Source organism: Arachis duranensis, chromosome 6 (assembly GCF_000817695.3).
Source record: "Arachis duranensis cultivar V14167 chromosome 6, aradu.V14167.gnm2.J7QH, whole genome shotgun sequence".
Lineage (NCBI taxonomy): Eukaryota > Viridiplantae > Streptophyta > Magnoliopsida > Fabales > Fabaceae > Arachis > Arachis duranensis.
In genome coordinates this window covers 104,375,116-104,395,387 of record NC_029777.3, presented here as the reverse complement: position 1 = coordinate 104,395,387, position 20,272 = coordinate 104,375,116, and the positions used below count along the sequence as shown (strand labels likewise).

Genomic DNA, 20,272 nt, shown 5'->3' with positions numbered 1-20,272 from the left:
GAGCCAGTTCGAACTCGACTCGTTAATAGCTCGATAAGTTAAACTTGTGAGCTAGTGAACCAAATTTGAGCCTGGAATTGAGCTCATAAATTAAATGAGTCGAGTTTGAGTTTGGATAAGTTCAGTTCATTAGCTCGTGAGCTGGCTCGATTATATATATATTAATACACATCTCCTATATGCATTTAATCTATACTTTTAATATTATATATATACATATGAAATAATAATATATAATTATATATATTAATGATCTTAATTATTTAAAATTTTATATTTATTTTTATATATAATTTTGATATAAGACATAAATAAAAAATTTATAATTCATTGATAGATAAAAAAATATATAAAATTGATCTTTTTAAATATTTTTTAAAATATATAAATTATGATTTATTGATATAGAATTATAGATTATATTTCTATTATTTGAGTCAGCTTGTGAGATTGAGCCAACTCGTGAGCTTTTGGTGAGTCGAACTTGAACTTAAGAAATAGGCTCGACTGTTAATGAGTCGAGCCATGAGCCAAGCTCAATATTTGTGAGTCGAGCTTGAACTTGATCTAGCTCGACTCAACTCAACTCACTTTCAGCCTACTTGTTCCTACTCTAGGACAACCACATTAAAGCAAAATTATAATGACAAGTATGATAACTTGAGTAAATTTTTATAGTGGTCTTTAAGATTCACGTCATCATCTAATTTAGTCTTCAAAATTTTAATATTACTATATTTGTCTCCCAAATCAAATTCCAGGCACCAAAATAATGGACCTTTTTCGGAGGCTGAGTCACCAACAATGTGACATTCTATTGCCACTTTAGACATAGTAACATTTCAATTGAGATCCAATTCGTTCCCCATTTTTATAACCCAAATTCATTTTCATCAATTCTTCTTCTTCTTAATGACAAGGATAACAACTTGAATAAATTCTTATAATGTCCCTAAGATTCACGCCATTATTAAATTTAGTCTTAGTAGTCCCCTATATCGAACTCTAAGTATTAAAATTATCACTGAATCCTTTTTTCGACGTTGAGTCACCAACGATGTGGCATTCTATTGTCCACATTAGACATCATAACATTTTAATCGAGATATAATTTGGTCCCTCCCTTTTTGTAACCCTAATTCATTCTCATCCGTAATTCTTCTTCTTCTTCTCCTTTCCAAACATCGGTTTCCTACATCAACCATCGTTAATTCAGTTTCTAAACACAAATCAATCCATTCCTTATTTATATACACAACCCTCTAATGTATTCTTCAAAATATTTGAAGAAAAAACCAAAAAAGAAATACACAAAGAAGTTCTTTGCCAGATCAGAGATGTTGCTCACGAAGCTGAGGATGTCATCAACACCTTTGTTGTCAACGTGGCAATATATAAGCATATAACCAGCTGGGGAGGATGCTCCGTGGTTTGGACATTCAAAGTTGCTTCGCGATAAGGCTAAGAAAATAGATAGAATCAAAGCCACTGTCAATGACATAAGAGGCAACAAGATCAAATTTACTGATATCTTCTAACAAAAAAGTGAATCATCGTCAACAAGAGAGGACGAAACCAGACAACTCTAAAATTTGTTGATCTCCTCTAAATCAACGACCTCCAGGCTGAAGCTCTTCGATTTCCTCACTTGGGGGATCTTTCCTCTTATTTGGGCCATTTTTAACGTCTACTATGGTGACGAAGTAGGTGGACTAATTCTTCTCAAAGTCCTCTTCCTAGAGTTGGCGGGTACGAGCGGTTTACGCTTAAATTTGGTGGAAGGTAGAAAAATCGTAGGAGGAGTTGTCGAAGGTAGAACTTGTCGTTGGGGCCAATAATTTCGGAAAGTTGAAATCGAAGAAGTGTTGGGATAGAATGGAGTGAAATTGGATGAAGGAAAGACAAGTGTTCACCGAAAATGAAGTGGTAAGGCAAAGAGAGACCAAATTGGATCTCAATTGCAACTTATCATGTCAACTAGCTATTACAATCTCTAACATGGCAACGAAATGCCACATCATCACAGTAATTGTCGATTTAGCGTTGAAAAGCGGTTAAGGGATCACAATGGTATCCAGAGCTTAATTTAAAAGACCATTATAATGAAATTAGAATTTAAAAGACTAAATTAAGTAATGACATGAATCTCAGAAATCATTATAAATATTTACTCATAACAATTTAGTAAGAGAAAAGAATAATTTATCTGTGGCTCCTTTAAAACTCTTCAACCAACTCCATAGATAAGGAGTAAATAAGGTTAGGACTAATTTTATTGTCTGCCATGATTTTGAGATTCCTAACCAACTAAAATTAAAGTTTTCACAAATTTGGTTATTGACGGCCTCAATCTTTATTTTCTCATTTAAATATATGCAAAACAACAACAACAACAATAATAATAATAATAATAATAATAATAATAATAATAATAATAATAATAAATAATGATTCAAAAATTTGAGAATCAACCAAAATTAAAGCTATATATTTATGTTTTTTTGTCATATCTATACTTATTGATGTTTATTTTCAAACACGTAAATTTATTAAAGCTCATTATCTTTGGAGTGCTTTTTATGATTCCGAGAGAGAATTCTACTTACATAACTAGCATGTGAATTTTATTCAAAATCGTTATTGTTTTCTCAACTTGTTTTTATTAAAATTTATTAATTCTCTTCTTTTACAGTATTTTTTAATTTTTTAATAAAAAAACAATGCTAAATATAATATCTATAATTATATATTTGTTACCTATAATTATAATAAAAACTAGTTAATATGCTTTCTTTTTTCTTTTTTAAATTATTAGACACGGGGATGACTTTTCCTTAGCAACAAGGTCTAATAAGTTGAACACTTCAACACCCTTTGTTGAGATCTATAAAAGAATCAATCAACTCATGAGAGCCATTTTCTATTCAGAATTCACACTTGAAATTCCTAACACTTGGGTATAAGTTGTGAGAGTAGAAGCTTGATCTAGTGAGGCGTAGAGGATCATATTGATGTTATTATAGTTGTGGGGAGAATGGGAGTGAAGGGCATGTTGTTATTTATTATTGTTACCTTGGTCCTTGTAGAAGTAGAAGTAGAAGTAGAAGTAGAAGTAGTAGCTATAGATGATATTGATAGTACTCAAATAGCCCTTGATGGGTGCCAAAGGAAGTGTGGAAATGTTCAAATTCCATATCCATTTGGCGTAGGAAAAACTGTAAACGGTACTACCTGTTTCTTAGAGAAACCATTTAATCTTACTTGCAACAGTAGTAGTTCTAGTTTAACATCGGGCAATGTCCAAGTCATAAACATAAACATCTCCCAAGGTCAAGCAGATATGTTGATTTTTGTCTCCAAATATTGTTATGATAGTACCTATGGTGACACCGCTGTAAGTAGCGAACCCAGCAGGCTCATAAGTAGTCCTTCTTTCACCATTTCCAGCAAAGACAACAAGTTTATAAGTGTTGGCTGCGATACTTATGGCTATCTTAATAGCTTCTACAACAATTCAAATTATTCCACGGGGTGCTTAACAAGATGTTATGGCAACACTATGGAAATCAAGGATGGAGATTGTTCCGGCATCGGGTGCTGTGAGGTGGATATTCCTCCTAGAATGAGAAACGTCTCTACTCAAGTAGGTACCTTTCAGAATTTCCAAAGTTCTCTGGCCTTCAACAACTGTAGCTATTCCTTTGTTGTCAAGAATGGCAATTACACCTTTTCCAAGGTCCACTTGGAGAATCTACCATATGAGATGCTCCCTGTGGTGTTCAATTGGAGTGTTGGAAACGAAACATGTAAAGAATCACTCAACAGAGGTACCAACGCTTGCAAGGGAAATAGTACTTGTGTGGATGCAGAGAGTGGACACGGTTACCGGTGTCAATGCAAGCAAGGTTTTGAAGGAAATCCATACCATCCGCATGGTTGCACAGGTAATTAACTACTTTCCTTAAACATTCATCTATCTTTATATAATTTGTTGTCTTTTCTTTGACAACTTCAATTTGTTTTCTCTGCAGACATTGATGAATGCAAGACAGGACAACATTCATGTGTAAGTGACCATAATTGTCACAATACAAATGGATCCTACACATGCTTCTGTCCTAAGGGGCAATCTGGAAATGGTACCAAGGAAGATGGTTGCCAGAAGAAAAATTTCCTTCCACGTATTGTCATTGGTAAGAAATTTAATTATATGTGCTTACATTTATAAATAATCAGTCAGTTATTTATATTTAAATGCATATATTATTTCGTAATTTTTATCTATATTAATAAAATTATAGATATCAATTCTTATTTTAATAATAGATGGTTGTTATTCTATAATTAGTTACTACATATAAATGGAGAGCACTTTAATAAAGACACTAAAAATGTCTTTTTTTTAAAGATGTTTATATGTGTCATATTATTATTTGACATCTTTATTAAACTGGTTAATAATTTATTTTTTGATAAACCAGAATAAAATCAGTTTATTATAGCAACAATAATAAATCCAATTGTCTGCATTATAATTTATAATTATTAGACCCGGTTTGATCCGATCGAATTACACAATCTAAATCGAATATATTTAAATTTTTTGATAAAAAGACAAATATATCTCTGACTTTTTGTTTTGCAGACATTTAAATCCCTAAACATTTAAAAATACAATTAGATCTCTAAAAATAATTGGGTTTATTGTTATTGTTATAAAAAAAATCAGTTTTATTCTACTTTATTAAGAAATTCAAAAATAACCAGTTCATTAATACCTCCAAGAATAATACAACACGAGCGTCTTTAAAAAAAACGTTTTACGCATCTTTATGAAAGCATTTCCTGTATAAATACTTGTGTTGTTTAATTTAATTTTTAATATGTGTTTTATATTTTAACATATATTTTATTAGTAACTAATTTTAGCATATAAATAACATTTTTTGATAAAATAATACTTTTTTTGTAAAAGAAAATTAAAAAATTGTGTCCAACACATTACATGCAGGGGCTAGTGCAGGATTTATAGCTATTTTGGTGGGGACTTGTTTGTTATACCTGACGTATCAAAAGAGAAAACTCATCAAACTAAAAGAGAAGTTTTTTGAGCAAAACGGTGGTCTTATTTTGCTACAACAAGGAGAAGAGTCCTCCCATACTAAAATTTTCACCGCTGACAAATTGAAGAAAGCCACCAACAACTATGACGAGAATTTAATCATTGGCAGGGGAGGTTATGGCACAGTTTTCAAAGGAGTTCTGGAAAATAAAACAATTGTTGCTATCAAGAAGTCCAAAATAGTTGATCCTGACCAAGTTGTGCAATTCATAAATGAGGTGATTGTTTTGTCCCAAATTAACCACAGAAATGTGGTGAAGCTTTTGGGTTGTTGTTTAGAAACAGAAGTCCCTATGCTAGTTTATGAGTTTATAAGCAATGGCACACTCTTTGATTTCATCCATAATGAAAACAAGAGAAATTATTTCAATTGGGAAAATCGTCTCAGAATCGCAACAGAGACAGCAGGAGCTTTATCATATCTTCACTCAGCTGCTTCCATACCAATTGTCCATAGAGATGTTAAGAGCGCTAACATTCTCTTAGACGAAGATTACACTGCCAAAGTGTCTGACTTTGGAGCTTCTAGATTTGTTCCATTGGATCAAACTGCACTAGCTACAATGGTGCAAGGAACTTTTGGTTATTTGGATCCAGAGTACATGCAGACTAGCCAACTAACCGAGAAAAGTGATGTGTATAGCTTTGGCGTTGTGCTCGCGGAGCTTCTTACAGGAAAGAAACCTTTTTCATTTGAGAAGTCGGAAGAGAAGACAAATCTTGCTAAGTACTTCTTATCTTGCGTGAAAGAGGATTGCTTGTTGGAGGCTCTTCAAGTTGGAATATTGAATGAAGAAAATAAGCAGGAGATTGTGGAAGTTGCTATTATTGCAACAAAGTGTTTGAGACTTATAGGAGAAGAAAGACCAAGTATGAAGGAAGTGGCAATGGAATTGGAGGGAATAAGACTAATGTCAAAGCACCATTGGGTTAATAATAATGGAGACAAGAATTTTGAAGAGACCCAGCACCTACTTCCTATATCATCATCGTCAGAAAGATATGAGCACGGTAATAGCAGTAGTGGTCAGCAAACTACAGAATATGATAGCATCATCAAGGATCAAGAAGTGCTAATTGCCTTACCAAGTGGAAGGTGATATTGCTAGTATTGTGATAGGTGAAGATAACCATGCAAAATCTTGATGGCCTCTCTTTCATTTTAGAGAAATGTTATTTGTACACTAAAATCAGCCACCAATGTATTTGTGTATAAATACATATATGACTTAATTCATTTTCAACGTGTATTTATATTTTAACATATATTTTATACTGGTGGGTGACTTTGATGGCTGAGTTTACTCAGTTTAATGTATACGTAGCATAACCCTTTATTTTTATCTGCTTGTGATTGTGTTGCTTTTTTTTATTAATAAATTATGGTTCCTATTGGTGTATTGAATTCCTTCTTTTTATAAATTTTGAAAAATATTAGAAAATTATTAAAATTTATTATTTTTTATCATCATTTAATCATAAGGATAAAATATGTTATTAGATTAGTAGACTAAAAGAACTAGACTAAAGGAATTAAATTAATAGCTAAGTGAAGATTAAAAACAATAAGTTTTGATAATTTTTTAACATTTTTGATAAAAATAAGTAAAATTTATTAATATAATTTTAATAATATTTAAAAATCATTGTTAAAATTAAGATTATATATATATATATTTTTTTTTTAAAATTAAAAAGTTTTCTTAAATATTAAAAAGATGTTATTTTAATAAAATTGTATAATCATCTTCACTAGTATAATAATAGCTGACCTATGTAATAATACACATATTTTGTAACAATATTTATCAATAATTACCGTTTAGTTCGGTTCAATTTTTAACTACATCATAATACTGACAAAGGGGACCTGACGTTCATATGGGTCACTAATTAACAACAATGAAGAGATAAATTAATTAAGAAATAATTTAAATCTATTAGTAGCCTAATCGAGTTCGAATGCACAAACTAATATTGCATTGCCACAACCCCAAGTGTTCTCAATTTTCATGCTTGTGTTAGTCTGTCATAAATTAAGATAAGTAATTATTAATTTCACAAAATTAAGAAATTTATGTATTTAGAGTGTGTTTGGATGAAGAAATTTTATAAGGCAGTGTCACTTTTTAAGGTAATTAAAATTCTTTTTGTTAAAATCGTTGACAAATTTAGTAAGATATTTTGATAGTAAGAAAAAAGGGAAATTCAAATCCCATTTAATTAACAAAGTGAAATTTCCAAAATTCTTCCTACACAAATGAAAAATACAAATATATGTTTCTTAAGGAAAACATAAATTCAGAAGCAGAAACTTAAAACTTAATAAGACATCTAAAACAAGAGATAGTCCAATCATAACAAAACAAAGCTATTAATAAGAAATCCAAAACATCCTAGACTGCAAGACAGTAAGACAGTGCAGAGAACTTAACACAAGATAATACCACTACAGTTGCTTAATTAATAATCATGGTTATTTAACTAATTGAATAAGTATAATTAATTTATGAAATTTCTAATGTAAATTTAGCATATTTATAATGCGTTGAACAAGCTTTTTTCCTAGAGCTTTCTCTCTTTTCACAACAGACTAATTGGCCAAAACCTGTGGGTTATAACTGATCTCGTTGAAATTGTAATTAAGATTATATATTAAATAGTATTTTATCTTATTAATTAGGTACTTCTTAGGTACTCTTGAGGTACTCTGGTGTACATAAATGGTTAGATAGAGTGTATCTATTAGGGTTAGGATGTCTAATATCCTTGTCTAAAATAGTGGAGCAAGCACCATATGAGAGGGAGGTTCTGAAAAGAAAGAAATAAACAGCTGAGGAGTGAAAAGCTTTCTTACATTTTTTATTACTATTATCCATATATATACAATGATATTAGACATCCTAACCCTAATAGATACACTCTATCTAACCATCTATGTACACCAGAGTACCTCAAGAGTACTTAAGAAATACCTAATTAATAAGATAAAATACTATTTAATATATAATCTTAATTACATCCCTTTTTTTTTGTTGTAGTTCTCGGCTATAAATCTAAATTTGATGTAATATTTTAAAATAGAGTTTGTGGAATAATACGATTTTGCTTCTTACAGTATACAAAAAGCAGAAGATTATGTATGAGTAATAGGAGGACAAAGAGACTCAATCATCAACACTAAAAAAGAATCGTCAGCCTTGAACATAAGAACTATGCATCTCCACCAGCACCAAGGGTGAAACCATTGTTGTCGGCTTCACATTCTGGGGGAGTAGTGTTCCCAAAATGCAGGCACAAGTGATTTATACACAAAAAGGAATCATGGTAAAAGCCATTAGAACTGATAATTTTTTTTGAACGAAGAGCTCAACACAACAAGTGGAGCAAGACAGTAGCAAAATACGAACAAGCTAAGAACATAAAAGAATAAAAAGAGAAAGTAGATATCCCTTTGCCATCTCCGGCATTGCCATCAACAACAGAAGGGGTCTGCACCTAACCACTCCTTGTAGTTCAGAAAAGACAAGTTGATAATCTCCTCAACCCCTTTCCCTTTGTTCTGAAATATCCTCCGATTCCGTTCCAACCATATGTTCCAAATGATTGCACAGAAGCACACCATCCACCTCTTGCACTCTTGCTTTGTTTTTGAGTTCTCAGTCCAACTTTGGTAGTGTTCCTTCACTGTACCTGGACAAGCCCATTGCATTCTAACAAATGACAACCAGGCACACCAAACCTTCCATGAAAAGCTACAACCAAGAAAGATATGGTGACCATATTCAACACCATTATTACATAACACACATAGATTATCTTCTTGGTGAATGACCCCAAGCCGACTCAGTCTTTCCTTTGTATTGACTCTTCCAATCAGGGCAAACCAGACAAACAACTCTACCCTGGGAGGAACCAGACCTTTCCAAATAGTCCTCGTGAAACTGTAGCTTGATATATCCGCCGGAACCATGTCCACCTGCAACACCTGCACAAATGAGTTAGTAGAGAAAATTCCTTGTTTATCATATTTCCATACAACTCTATCCTCTCTCCCAGGATCCAGTTTAATCAGCCTCAGAGTGTTGTGAAGCTGGTTCACTAAATCCAACTCCCATTGGAATAATTCTCTCCTCCACTGAAAATTCCATATCCAGGCGAACCCATCCCAAAACCCACAATCCCCTATCATTGACCCTGTTTGGTTTGAAACTGAGAAGAGCCTCGGAAACCGGTCTTTCAAGGAACCTCCCTGAATCCAGACATCCTCCCAAAATCGAGTTCTTCTCCCATCACCCACCTCCATGGACAACCCAGTAATCATCTTTTGCCTGAGTTCTTGATTCTTAAACTGTAACTGACAAATATCCTTCCACGGTCCTCCTCGAATAGGTAGCTCTTGGGATGATAGGAGCTCATTTGGATTCAGGTTGTTACAGGAACAGACAACCTTCTTCCACAATGGACACTCCTCTTTAGAAAACCTCCACCACCATTTAAACAGCAGAGCTGAATTTCGTATCATGGCATCTCCAACCCCCAATCCACCTAGCTTTTTAGGAGTCTGAACCACTTCCCACTTTACCAAAGCCATACCGCTCTTACCATCCTCTTTACTCCAAAGAAATCTCCTCTGCAAGGAAATTAGTTTCTCTGCAACAGCCTTAGGCATCTTATACAGGCTCAGATAATAAACCGGTAAGCTATTTAAAACAGCTTTGATAAGCACTAACTTACCGGCCTTATTTAGGATCTTGGCCTTCCAGAGGCTAAGCTTCTCCTCCACTTTATCTATTACTGGCTTCCATGTCTTCACCATCCTTGGGTTTGCTCCTAACAATATACCCAGATATTTAACTGGTAGATTGGCCTGCTTACATCCCAACACACTGCACATGCGTTGTACCCACTGCTCCTCACAGTTAACAGGGATTAAGCTAGATTTATCAAAGTTTATACTTAGACCTGACATCAACTGAAAGCAACGAAGCAGCCTCCTATAGTTCCTGATTGTCTCTTCCTCAGGAGGACAGAATAAGACAGTATCATCTGCAAACTGTAGGTGCGACAGCTCAATATGATCTCTCCCAACCAGCAACGGCGATATGCGACCGTTTCTCACAGCCTCTCCAATCATCCTATGTAGAACATCAACAACAAGGACAAAAAGAAAGGGGGATAGAGGATCCCCTTGTCGCAGGCCCCTTTCCATCTTGAACGGTTTGGACGGCGAGCCATTTATCAGCACTGACATAGAGGACGTGCTCACACACTCCATAACCCATCCCCTCCATCTTTGGCCAAATCCCATCTTCTGCAAGACAAGGTCTACAAAACTCCACTTGACCCTGTCATATGCTTTCTGAAAGTCAAGCTTTATTACCGCCGCTTTCTTCTTCCTCTGTTTGATCCACTGGACTGTTTCGCAAGCGATAAGAGCTCCGTCATGAATCTTACGACCCTTAACAAAAGCACTCTGTGTTTCACCTACTAGCCCTGGCATGACACCTCTCATTCTCCTAACCAGCATCTTCGAAATTACCTTGTATACACACCCCACCATGCTAATCGGACGCAGATCCTTGATTTCCTTAGCACCAGTAAACTTGGGGGCCAACGCCACCCACGTGATATTAGCATCATGCGGCAACCTTGAAGATTGGAAGAAGCCAAGTACCGCTGCCGTGAAATCCGAGCCTATATCAGCCCAGCACTTCTTTATGAAGTTCATGTTGTAACCATCACATCCTGGAGCCTTGGATGATTCACAATCCCACACTGCCTCTTTAACCTCCTCTGGTGACGGTAGCATCTCTAGAGCACTAGAATCCTCCTCGCTAATCCTTTCCACTAGACCATCTCTGAACCCCATCTCAGGAGACCTCTCTTGATGATACAAGTCTTTATAGAACTCTCTTATGGCAATCTTTCTATCAAAAGACAGGAATTTTACATCAAAAAAATTGTGTGGACCACAACAAAATGGAATTGTTGAAAGAAAGCATCAAGATATTCTAAATGTAGCTAGGGCTCTCATATTTGCTTCTAATCTTCCAAATTGTTTTTGGCATTATGCAGTGGCTCATGCTATTTACATAATTAATAGAGTACCCCAAGTTACATTTAAACATAGCCCATATCAGATTCTTAATGGCAACATTCTAGAGTTAACTTCTCTAAAGGTTTTTGGTTGTTTAGCCTTTGCTTCTACTTTATATGCTCATCGAAAGAAATTGAATCATAAAGCACGAAAGTGTGTCTTTCTTGGATATAAATCAGGGACAAAAGGCTATATTTTACTTGATATTAAAACCAAAGAAGTTGTTATTTCTCGAAATGTTGTTTTTTATGAATCCTATTTTCCTTTCAAAGAGATTTTGTCCTCAAATGATCAATCTTTAGGCATTAAAAATTCGTACTCTCAAAATATGTACTCTCAAAAATTCTAATGCTTCTCATCTTGAAATGAATTTTCATTCAGATCCTTTTTGCAGTAGTGAAACATCAAATAAATTGCTTAATTTTGAAACTCTTTCTAATTTCAAAAATAATTTACTGACAAGATCAAGAGACTTGCATTCTAATGAAGAAATTCTCGTTTCAGAACCTCATGCACCTGCATCTAATTCTCATGCATCATCCTCTCCTAATTCTCACTCACTGGAACTTGCATCTCATGATTTTTCTTCTGGTCAACCTTCCATTTTTGAAGCAAATAATTTGAATCCTGCTGTATCATTAACTAATCCAAATAGCACCTCTGATGCTAATGAACTTAGAAGATCATGCAGGCAAAGAAAACAGCCATCCTATTTAAAAGAGTATCATTGTATGCAGGTCAATGCTTCGGCTCAGCAATTTCCAACTTCCTTTGAAGTGAAGTATCCAATCTCTGACTATGTATCTTACAACACATTGTCAATAAGGCATAAAGCTTTTTCAGCAGCTATATCCTCCACCATAGAACCAAGAAGTTATGAAGAGGCCATCCTCTATGATTGCTAGCATAAGGCAATAAGTGCTGAATTGAATGCTCTTGAGGAGAATAAAACATGGAAACTGACTTCTCTTCCTTTTGGAAAGAAGGCAATCAGTTGCAAATAGATTTTCAAGATCAAGTTCAAACCCAGTGGTGAGGTAGAACGCTACAAGGCAAGGCTCGTTGCAAGAGGCTTCACTCAAACGGCAGGTTTTGACTACTTTAATACCTTTAGTCCAGTCATCAAACTCACTACTTTAAGAATGCCAGCTGGTTCAGTTTGTAAGTTGGAAAAATCGTTATATGGCTTGAAACAGGCTAGTAGACAGTGGGATCAGAAGTTATGTTGTGTTCTCGTTGAAGATGGATATACTCAATCAAAATCAGACAGTTGTTTGTTCACTAAATTATCTGATTCAGGCTTCACATGTATCCTTGTTTATGTGGACGACCTAGTTTTAGCAGGAGATGATTGGAGAAAAATTGCAAGGATTAAACAGCTCTTGGATAACAAATTTAAAATTAAGGATCTTGGCGAATTAAAATTTTTTCTTGGTTTGGAAATTGCCATAAGTCAACAAGGCATTGCCATATATCAACGCAAATATACACTTGACTTGTTTGATGAGTTTGGGTTGACGAATGCAAAACCAGCCTCCACGCCAATAGATTATACAACTCATCTATCTAAATCTTCAGAAACTCCTCTTGATGATGTTGCACCTTATAGACGGCTAATTGGACGTTTAATTTACCTCACCAATACACGGCCAGATATATGCTTTGCAGTTGGTAAGCTCAGTCAGTTTTTAGATTGTGTCACAACAAAACATTTTCAAGCCGCTCTGCATGTACTTCGATATCTTAAAGGTGCTCCGGCCAAGGGAGTGTTATTTTCTACCTCCAACAATCTCACACTCACTGCCTTCTCTGACTCAGATTGGGGAGCTTGTCCAGACACCAGACTTTCAGTATCTGGATTTTGTTTCTTTGTTGAAAAGTCATTGATTTCTTGGCGAAGTAAGAAGCAACACACCGTAGCTCGCTCCTCGGCTGAAGCTGAATATAGAGCCATGGCTCTTGCCACTTGTGAGGGAGTGTGGCTCTCTTACTTGTTGAAAGACTTTAGAATACCTCTCTCTCGTCGTATTGTTATGTACTGTGACAATCAATCTGCTCTCCATATCGTGGCTAATCCAGTCTTTCACGAAAGAACTAAGCATATAGAGATTGATTGTCATACTATTTGTGATAGAGTTCAGGAAGGACTGATTAAGCTTCTTCCAGTTTCTTCAACAAACCAAGTTGCTGATATCCTAACCAAGTCACTGTCACCTAAAAGTTTCTTCTCTTGTAATGACAAACTGGCTCTCATCAATTTTCATGTGCCCCAGCTTGAAGGGGATGTAATTAAGATTATATATTAAATAGTATTTTACCTTATTAATTAGGTACTTCTTAGGTACTCTGGTGTACATAGATGGTTAGATAGAGTGTATCTATTAGGGTTAGGATGTCCAATATCCTTGTATATATATGGATAATAGTAATGAAAAATGTAAAAAAGCTTTTCATTCTTCAGCTGCCTATTTCTTTCTTTGTAGAGCCTCCCTCTCATATGGTGCTTGCTCTACTATTTTACCATTCAACTCTGCAGGTTTAAACAGAGTTTTGTCAGAAATCAACATTAAGATAGTCCAATGACAATTCATAAATAGAACGGGTCTGTTGAGTTTGAAAAAAACTAACAATAATAATTTGATGATGACGAATATTATGATTTTGAGTTGAAAGTCCAAAAATATTTATAATACGCGTGATTTATGTCGAAAAATAAAATATTTAAAATAAGTCCATGAAATATTCAACTCATTCACTTTTTAAACTCATGTTCAATGAGACCAACACTCCAATTAAACACTTACTTCTTTCTTTTTATTACAACTCACATAATTAATCCCAAAGTTAAGAAAGAAAGAAAACTTTCGTAAACAAAAAAGAGTATTTAAAATAGAGTTCAAGGATTTAAGAAAAAGTACATTACAAATTTTGACATTAAAAAAGAAAGAAAGAGAAAAAGTCAAAATCTGGATCGGAGTCAAGAAGCAAAATTAAATTTGATTTGATTGAGGTAAATCACAGAAGCCAAATTTTTACTTTTGTGCTACCATTCTATCTTGTTGAAGTTGCTTTCTTCCTCCATGCACCATTCGAGTAAGATGAAGAAAATGAAGGTTGTGTATCACTGCTATAAATCAAAGGTCAAAAACAAAATTTTGAGCTTAAGAATGAATGAATGACTCAGATCCTTGAAGCTAAAAGAAAAAGAAAAAAAAAGAAAAGCAGTAAGGTAAGGATGCATGCTAACTCTAATCACTACTGTAGTCTTATCTCTCTTCTTCTCTCTGATATAAAATTTTGGAAAAGAAGAACAAGTCAAAGATATTCAACGAAACTTAAGTTTTAGAAATTTTTCTCTTCTTTAAAAAGGATAAACAGCTAGAAATTGAAGTAAGGAGAGTGAACACACTGCTTGGCTTTTCATAGCTTTCAAACTTAACCTTCTTCTCCTTCGTAGCTTTACATTAAATTTTCGATTCTTCAGTTTTTATCTTTTTTCGTTTCTTATCAATGGAAAAAAAGGAGTTATGTATATTAGAAAAAACCATTGAAAAAAAAGACAAAGAGAGTAATCTTGGAGAAAAGTCATAAAATTATTTCAAACTCTTTTGTATGTATTTTTGTTTTGTATTCATAATTCGGAGGGAATTCCCATGCTAAGTTAGGTGAGCACTCAGTGGTTGAAAGTTTAGGGAGTGAACTTAGCCAAATCAAGTTGGGATAGAAGTTTGGTTTGTCCTAAATAGGATTGGGTAAAATCCTAAAAAATTGGTGACTGTAATCTTTGTGAAAATATAGTGAAAATTTCACCACAGTTGTGGTAGAGACTGGACGTAGGCCACATTGCACATGGTGGTTGAACTAGGATATATAGATGTGTCATTTTTCTTCTTTGGTCTGTTTCTGATTTACATTCGTTATGAGACAAAATGAAATTGTCGCCTGTGTAATCTATCTCACAGAAGTCACAGTAACTCAGAATATTCGAAAATAACGAGTTTGCTCTGTTCTTGGTTAATCGTGACGAGACAAAACAAAATTCACTACAAGAAAAACGCTGAGTACCGTCAAATTTACTGTCGGACGTTAGCGGTGAGCAGATTTACCATCGGATTAGGCAATAAATTCATAACTCTAAAATATTATCGTCGGAATACCATTTCTGTTGGTAATGTCAATGGTAATATTTGGAGGGAAAAAAAAAAGAAATTTTGGCGTGCCCACTACCATCAGATTTACCGGCGGAAAGATCCGATAGTAACATTGTTTAGTGAAACGCTGCGTTTTGGGTACACAAAAAACGTAATCCGACGGTAATAGTTCCCTAAATGAAAGCGTGAACGTCATCTCCCCCATTTCGAATTTCTCATTCTCTCTCTTTACACCACCCCCTCTCTCTCTCTCATCACCACCACCACTTTCGTTCTCTGCCCCCTCCCATCGCCGCTGAGAGCACCGCCGTCGCCCCTTCCTCTCTGTCGTTGTCATTCCTTTACAGATACCCCTATTTCTTCTCCTTCTTTCCCTCCCTCCCTCTTTCCTTTGCTGTCACCACCATCTGCCGCCATAACAACTTTGGCGACCAACACTGCAATATCCACGTCTTTCCTTATTTTTTATTGTGTCTTTGGTGTTTACTTCTAATACAAGTTTAAGCATATGATGAAGCTTATGACCATCACAAGTATGTATAGTTGTTCATAATTACAATTGAAAAAGCAAAGTTAGCATACAAAACATTTATGATACTGCAACTGTGTTTTTAAGTAAAAGCAAGTAATCTGCCTTTAAATTGACGTTTTATGTTATCTCTAAATATTGTAAAAGCATTTTGGACCTTCTTCGTAACCATAATTTATTGAGCTCTACGTATGAATATCCACTCGACTGTTCAGAAACAGTCAAAAGCTTATTGTTGAAAGTTTGTTGTAAAAGATAAATGAACATTTAGTTTGCTATACAACCTGTCTCAGAGGTTTTCAGTAACATGTATGAATTATTCGTATTCGTTCATATATGCTTAAACATGAGAGCAACAGTATCAACATGAAGGATTATTAATTAGTTGCCGATATGCCCAACATTATCAATAAATGAAAAATTAAAAGGTGAAGATTACAACTATAAAAGGGCATCAAAATTTGGTCAATAGCTTACATGTTTCACTGGAATATCCAATGCACGATGCTATATCATCATGACCACCCATTGTATCAATAATTCCTGAATCCAGATCATACCTATAAAGTTTAGCCAAAAGGAGTCAAACAAAACATGCTAAAGAAATAATATAAAGCCAAACACATCCACTGCAAAACAAGTCAAGCCATTAAGCCTTTTTCTTAAGGCTAACATGGATGCTAGAAAACCACAACATGGAATATACAACAGATCACATGCTTCATTGCTTATTAACCAAAGTCAATAAAGAATTTTAATAGCTCACAATTCAAATTCAGAGCACCCCATTTCCCATTTCTCCCTCATTCTTACACATTCATCCAACATCTTTAGCTGTATTTATATTTTCAACCTTCCACAGCAAAACGAAGGTATGAAAAATCTATCAAACAAACCATCACATTCCCTTGGGCATTTATTCAATGTACCTGCTCTATCACTATCAGCATAATGCAGCATGCCATTTACAATTTCACTTTAAGTCAAACAGTGAACCTTCGATTTTGCAAACTGACTTGTTGCTCAATCAAGTATACGTGGTACTAAATTTTTGAAGACTGAAATTGTTTCTTAAACAATGATGTCAGGAATGTGATCCACTATTTGCATGTTTGGATTACCAGTTTGATGCACCCATAATCAATTATGGTGTGGACCAAAATTTCATAATTGATTATGAAGCCAAAATTAATTATAACAGAAGTGAAAATCTCAGATTCAATTATTTATCATGGATAGTTGAAATCATTTAGTGAAAAAAAAAAGCAACAAAACAAAATATATCAAACATAGATCATTTTATTTCAAAATCAATTCTGACATAATCAATAAACACACACTAGAACTCCAAATGCAAATTGCGTCAACTAACTAAGTAACCAATCTCAATTTCGAAGCTCACTAACTAACTATGGCAACTAAGTGATTCCGAAACCACATGCCGGGATCCTGGAATACTTCAAAGTTTAAACAAGTATACACTATACATCATGAGACCTAAGTTCTCTTTGAATTAAACAATAAATATTAGGAGATATTTAATTAAACAAAAAATGGGACCTTCGAATTAAGCCATGGAGGCGGCGGAGAAAGCAACGGCTTCGTCATGGAAGTAACAATCGAGGAGGGGAGCTTCGGAAGGAGCTTCAAGTCTGAGCAATGAAGCGTCCACATCGTACAACCGAAGACTCTGCAATTTCACCACTCAATAAGCAACTAAAATAACTTTCTCAAAAGATGAGAGAGAGAGAGAGATGAGGATTACGGAGTCCCAAGAAGAGCTGAGGAGGTTGTTGGAGTGGGCAACGAATCACTGTTATCTCCCTTCATTTTCAATTTCAGCGCATGAGAACAAGGAGATGTGGTGCTCTGGGATGTGACAATGGTGACCTTTCAAATTCATGAACTCCCGCCCACGAAACAAATGAAACTACTTAGGCTACTTTATTTTAGTTAAACATGCAAGTCCTTGCAACCGGTGGATCCGTGGCGCAATGGTAGCACGTCTGACTCCAGATCAGAAGGTTGAGGAGCAAATAATTTGGTTGACTTATGAATATGAATGAGAACCATGTCTGAGTCTGACACATGGTTATAATCGAGAGTAACAATTATGGATGAATTAGGTTTAACTAATCTCGTCAAAACTTATTTGCAAAGACCAATAAGAACAAGCATCCTTAATGAAAAGATAATAATTCATACACTCAAGTAAGAAAACCCTATTATCTATGTTAAGTACAGAAAACATAACATTAACTACAACAAAATAATCAAGATAAACTAACAGTAACAGAGGAGGCACAAAATTTCTCAACAAATGCTTCAGACACGCTACAGCAATTGTCAACAATCAAATAAATATATACAGAACTTCGAAGTGGTTTCGCTGCTAGAGGATTCAAAGCCATAAGCTCTTGACAAAGAAATCAACCCTCAAGACCTTTCATCCGGAACAAAGAAATCAAATCTAACATCGAGAGAAGAACCAGAACTGTCTCCGGTTTCCTTAAACTCAATATTTGTTATTGTCCCAACTTCATCCATATCTTGATATTCTGGCTTAACACGCCGCACAGGAACAGTGACAGAGTAAATAGTTCCAATATCTGTATCAGAAGAGACACTCAGCTGAACTTTGTCCTGTGACTCTATTTCCACAAAATCTATAGAGCACGCACAATGTTGTTAACAATTTTTAGCTTTGCCACGTCACTTACTTCACATCGATCAGAGAACAAGATCATCTTCAAGCGTTGCTTGGCAATTCTAGCATTCGAACTTTTTCTAGATACTGATGATGGGAAAACTATCTTCCAAGCTAAATTTAATCGCTCAAAGAAACTCATGTTAACAGCATCAAGGAGGAAGTTTTCAGCTTCTCGAATAACAGATTTTGATGAAAACTTGGGACCTTCAAGGACTCCAGAAACTGGCTTGCAGAAGCCACGCATATTGCTGCTAGGTACAATTGTGAATTCAGAGATGCTAGACGCTCCATGTGAGTAACCACTGAAATCCACCTATTAGGCAGAAAACTAGGGTATTAGTGATAAGGCATTCAGATTCTTGCTAATTCTTTTTGTGAGATATGCATAATATATAACAAACCATGAGCATTTTTGAATAGCAGTCATCAACAATTAAAAATTAAACATCTATAAGACATGTGGCCTAGTGCATGACGCTCTGGGTTTGAGCACAGTAGATATATAAAACCTTATCCCCACAACTGGAGAGGTTTTCTACGTTATTTGTACCCTTGTCCAGGTCAAAAGGCAGCAAGACACAGGCATCAGAATAAAAATATCCAAACACAAAGATTAAACAACAGCATTTTATTAAATTACATTGAAAACTGCAATTTCACAAACTCTTTAATCATACTAATCCACCCAATTAAATGCAGGTTTTTATTTGCCAATAAGACAATCAGCAAAAGGACCTCTAACCCATGTAAACAAAAGAAGCTGTGTTAAGTACCTAAGGAAAACGAGGAACCACACCTTAAAAGCTAGTATTAAGGAGAAAGAATCAGTCTCCTTAAATACAATATCAAACATCCCAGACTACTTGATGCGGACTTTGGGCACCCCATAATACACGTCCCTAACAGGCTGCAAGATTATAGGCTGATGGAGAGAATCTAAGGTTTATTAATGAAAGAAGAAAAGGAGACCAAGTGCAGAAATGGGAACGAACTGGAGCAGGTAAGGGGGATTCAATTTTAGATGGGAGAAGACCCTGCAAAATAGATATCAGCAACAGCAAAGTGATGAGATGGTTGTGGGAACCATTGAAGAGAATGTGAATATGGAAGGGCAAAGGACAGTGTGGGGGACATTCGGTTGATTGGAGACAATGAGATGGCTTAGGTCATCAGGAAGAATAGCAACTTGCTTCTCTGATAATTCGCTATTTTCTCATGCAAAACTTGTATCTTAATATACTATTCTAATAAATAATATCTTAATCCATCAATAACTATTAACTATCAACAAATACTAGATACAACTCATACTTCCAAGCAAATGAAATAAGGTTGAAAAGCAGTTATGTCTTCCTGTGGTACTCGTGCTGGTGAGCAATTACATAGTATTACAACTTTACAACTTATGGATGCAGGATTGCAGGTTGCCACATAGTCCACATTATCTTGGCGTAGTGAGATTTCTTGTTACTTTCAATCAACTTAAAATAAAGATAAAAAATAATATAATTTAACAACAACAAAAGCCAAAAACGCTATTGCTGCAGAATGTAGACAGACGGAACATAGCCTCCAAAACATCCCAAGCATAATGAATTTGTACCTTATAATACTAATAATAGTAATAAGGATAATAATAAAGAAAATGAATTCTAACCAT

The 20,272-nt window shown here is 34.9% G+C and overlaps 2 protein-coding genes across 2 annotated transcripts; one reads left to right on the top strand and one right to left on the bottom strand.

Annotated features, from left to right (window-relative positions):
* Positions 1 to 2,942: 2,942 nt before the first annotated feature.
* Positions 2,943 to 6,489, top strand: LOC107495397 (wall-associated receptor kinase 5-like). Its single transcript, XM_016116547.3, has 3 exons — positions 2,943 to 3,944; positions 4,032 to 4,193; positions 5,012 to 6,489. The coding sequence occupies exons 1-3, from the start codon at positions 3,035 to 3,037 to the stop codon at positions 6,220 to 6,222; spliced, it is 2,283 nt and encodes a 760-aa protein (XP_015972033.3). The 5' UTR covers positions 2,943 to 3,034; the 3' UTR covers positions 6,223 to 6,489.
* An 11,624-nt stretch (positions 6,490 to 18,113) lies between these two features.
* LOC107495279 (cell division topological specificity factor homolog, chloroplastic-like) lies at positions 18,114 to 20,272 on the bottom strand. The gene is given in 3 exon segments (XM_052263413.1): positions 18,114 to 18,571; positions 18,574 to 18,925; positions 19,386 to 20,272. Coding segments are annotated over 2 exon segments (516 nt in total). The 5' UTR covers positions 18,857 to 18,925; positions 19,386 to 20,272; the 3' UTR covers positions 18,114 to 18,338.

What these genes read in the sequence shown, in the direction of transcription:
- LOC107495397 (XM_016116547.3), top strand. Translation starts at nt 3,035, where the DNA reads ATGGGAGTGAAGGGCATGTTGTTATTTATTATTGTTACCTTGGTCCTT. An exon ending in CCATCCGCATGGTTGCACAG is followed by an intron (nt 3,945 to 4,031) that starts GTAATTAACTAC and finishes TTTTCTCTGCAG; the next exon opens with ACATTGATGAATGCAAGACA. An exon ending in CCTTCCACGTATTGTCATTG is followed by an intron (nt 4,194 to 5,011) that starts GTAAGAAATTTA and finishes CATTACATGCAG; the next exon opens with GGGCTAGTGCAGGATTTATA.